Here is a 3,782-nt window from a genome sequence, read left to right on the forward strand (position 1 = left end):
GTCTGGTGAACCTTTGCTGGACTCCCTCAATAGCAAGAATGTCCTTTGTCAGACTAGGAGAGCAAAACTGCACACAATACTCAAGATGTGACCTCACCAATCCCCTGTATAACTGCAGCAAGACGTCCCTACTTCTATACTCAAATCCTGTCACTATGAAGGCCAGCATGCCATTAGCTTTCCTCGCTGCCTGCTGCACCTGTATGGCAACCTTCAGTGACTGTTCTACCATGACAGCCAGGTCTCGTTGCATATTCAGATAATGTGCTTTCCTGTTTTTGTGATCAAAGTGGATAACCTCACATTTATCCTCATTGTATTGCATTTGCCAATTATTTGTCCACTTAGCCAGCCTGTCCAATTCACCCTGCAGCCTCTTAGCAGCTTCCTCACAGCACACACTGCTACTCAACTTAGTGTCATCTACAAATTTGGAGATATTGCATTCAATTCTTTCATCCAAATCATTAATGTATATTGTGAACAGCTGAGGTCCCAGCATTGAACCCTATGGTATCCCACTCATCACTGCCTGTCACTTTGAAAAGGACCCATTCATTCCAACTCTGCTTCCTGTCTGCCAACCAGTTCTCTATCTATGTCAATGCGTTACATCGAATACTATGAGCTTTAGTTTTCCTTACTAACGCTTGTCTAGACCCTTGCCAAAAACCTTTTGTGCGTTCTACCATGGGGAACTTTCAAACAACTGGGAACTCCAGACTACCATATATAGAAAGACCACACATACAGACCAAATACTCAATTACACTAACAACCACCCCAACTCCCACAAATGGAGCTGTATCAGGACACTATTTAAACGAGCCACAACACATTGCAGCAACCAGGAACTATGCAAAACAGAACAGTACCACTTATACGGAGTCTTCAAAATAAATGGGTACTCGAAAAGCACAATCCGCCATTACCTCTGAGACAGAACACAACAGGAAGACTCAACACAACCAGACTCACTTATCATCCTACCATACATCAAGGACATTTCAGAGATGACCACAAGACTACTCAGACCCCTAGGTATCAGAGTAGTCCACAAACCGACAACCACTCTACAATAGCTACTGATAAATGTAAAGGATCCAATACCGAAAACCAGCAAAACTGTGGTAATATACAAAATACCATGCAAGGACCGTGAGAAACACTGCATAGGCCAAACTAGAAGAAAATTGGCTATACAGATCCAATAAACACCAACTAGCCACCAAGAGACACGACCAATTCTCACTCCTCTCACTACACACACAGTGAGGGACACAAATTTGACTGGGACAACACATCGATAATCGCAGAAGCCAAACAGAGACACGCCAGGGAATTCCTGGAGGCCTGGTATTCCAACCGGAACTCCCTCAACAAACACATTGAATTAGATCCTGTGTATAAACCACTGAGAAACAAAACTGGAAGTAATACCATACACCCCAGCAAACCGAGGCTCATAAATAACAAACGAGGCAGAACACTGACGCTTCGCCGGAGGTGCACTGATGATGTTACCTAGCAGGGTGACAAAACGTTTGCAAACGAAACCCACCGGGCTCAGTGAGCATGTCTACAACTTCCGTCTATAGAATGCTGGAAAATGATCACCAATGCACTCACTATTTCTAGGGCCACTTAAGTACCTTGGGGTGGAGAGCATCGGACCTTGGGGACTTATCAGGTTTTAATCCCATTAATTTTCCTAACACTATTTCCTGACTAATAAGGATTTCCTTCAGTTCCTCCTTTATGCTTGACACTCTGTCTCCTAGCATTTCTGGAAGGTTATTGGTGTCCTTTTAGGGAAGACCGATCTATTATTCATATCCATTGTCCATTATGAATTCACCTGATTATAAATGCAAGGGACCTTTTGTCTTCACCAGTCTTTTTCTCTTCACATATCTATAGAAGCTTTGTAGTCAGTTTTTGTTTTCTGCAAGCTTACTTTCATATTCTAGTTTCTCCTTCTGAATTAAACCCTATGTCCTCCCCTGTTGAATTTTAAATTTCTCCCAGTCTTCAGGTTTACTGGTTTTTCTGGCCAATTTATATGCCTCCTCTTTGGCTGTAACGCTGTTCCTGATTTCCCTTGTTATCCATGGTTGAGCCACCATCTCTGTTTTACTCTTACACCAGACATGCATGTAGAATTGTTGAAGTTCATCCATGTGTTCTTTTAAATGTCTATCATTGCCTATCCACCTTCAACCCCTTAAATATCCTTGGCCAGCTTATCCTAGCCAATGCATGTCTCATATCATCAAAAGTTAGCTTTCTTTAAGTTCAGGACCTTAGTCTCCGTTTTAACTGTGTCACTCTCCATCTTAATGAAGAATTCTACCATATTATGGTCACTCAACCCGAAAGGATCTTGGACCACAATATTGCTAATTAATCCTGTCTCATTACACAATAATCTCAGTAAGATTGCTGGAGAGCATTAGAATAATTGAGTTTGGAGGTGATTCAGGCACAGATGGTGGTTTGAGTTGTAAGTGGATTAAGTCATGGCAGAGGCTGGCGGTCTTAAATTTTTTTTCTTTTATTTCCTTTGGGAGAAATTGAATACTAATAGTTATATGTGACCAATTTTTTAATGTGATTCACATGTTTTTTTAATTAGCTCAATTTATTCACATCAATTCCAGTTTAGAATCAAACTTTACAAAGACAATTTTCTAATTACAGAGTATTCAGGAAGAAAGAAACTGTCTTAGTAAGCAGATTCATCAGAATTCTACACAAATTCACCAGCTGGAGGATGAATTAAAGAAGACCAAACAGGATCTTAACCACTCTTGGAATTTTGGGGAAGAGATGAAAAGTAAACTTTTTAACTAATATCTTTGTAGAATATGCAAATCTTAACAAATCTGATTAACCGCAAGTATTTCCTGTTCAGTTGATTTTTAAAACAGCTTCTTCAGAATCTATGTTGTAGGAGATGGATATCACTGGGTTAGCAATCCTAAAAAGAAGCATGGCAAATGAAAATGTGGTAAATGAAAATTATTTTCCCCAATGAAAGCAAATAATAAGAGTGGGTTCGCTCCTGATCTATAATTTTTACATGACAAACCGACTGACTACCTTGAACCTAATTGGCCCCATAATCCTTCTGTCTTTCAGAAGAATTGGCGAAAAGGCAAAGCAGGTAAGGTAATAAAATCTGAGATCAACATATTAGTGAGAAAGGATCTTAAATCTGAAGACCAAGATATAGAATCAATTTGAATGGAGCGAAGAAATGGCGAAAGGCCACCAAACAGAAATGACAATATAGGGTATGATATACGTCGGTTTATGTGGTGGACATTGCCACTGACCTTGAAGCAATCTGCCTGCTTATGTCAGGTAATCTCCGGCATCGGTTTCTCTCCTTTCACCATGGCACTTTAAATCTGGAGTTGCAGCAGTGATATGAGCAGGCAGGTAGGCAAACAATCAGATTGAAGTACTTACCTTCTCAAGACTGGGATATTAAAAAGCAATAGAAATTCTTCACTTAATTCAAATTTTTGTATAGAGAAATAAATTTATGACTGTATTAAGATAGTAGCTAAAATAGGTATGAAAAAGATTCTTGTATAAGCACAAATTTTAAATGAGGAGTTTTTAATCATAGTGGAGAAATTTGGCATTCCCTAAACATAAATTTAACTTTTCCAGATCACTAAGGATATTCAGCAATAATTATGATGCTGGTATGACATTAAAAACCTGACTAAACCTTGTCTGACAAGGTTTAACTTTTTCATCGGTTTTTACAG

General features: G+C 39.4%; 1 protein-coding gene across 1 annotated transcript in view; it reads left to right on the forward strand.

Annotated features, from left to right (window-relative positions):
• The window catches only part of LOC109935263 (centromere protein F-like), a 36,329-nt gene extending 33,476 nt beyond the window's left edge, over positions 1–2,853 (forward strand). The window contains exon 11 of the mRNA XM_048601326.1: positions 2,701–2,853. Within this exon, the coding sequence (XP_048457283.1) occupies positions 2,701–2,853 (153 nt within the window). The remainder of the gene's footprint in view (positions 1–2,700) is intronic.
• The last annotated feature ends 929 nt before the right edge of the window (positions 2,854–3,782 follow it).

The sequence above is a fragment of the Rhincodon typus genome, chromosome 9 (genome assembly GCF_021869965.1).
Source record: "Rhincodon typus isolate 14 chromosome 9, sRhiTyp1.1, whole genome shotgun sequence".
NCBI lineage: Eukaryota > Metazoa > Chordata > Chondrichthyes > Orectolobiformes > Rhincodontidae > Rhincodon > Rhincodon typus.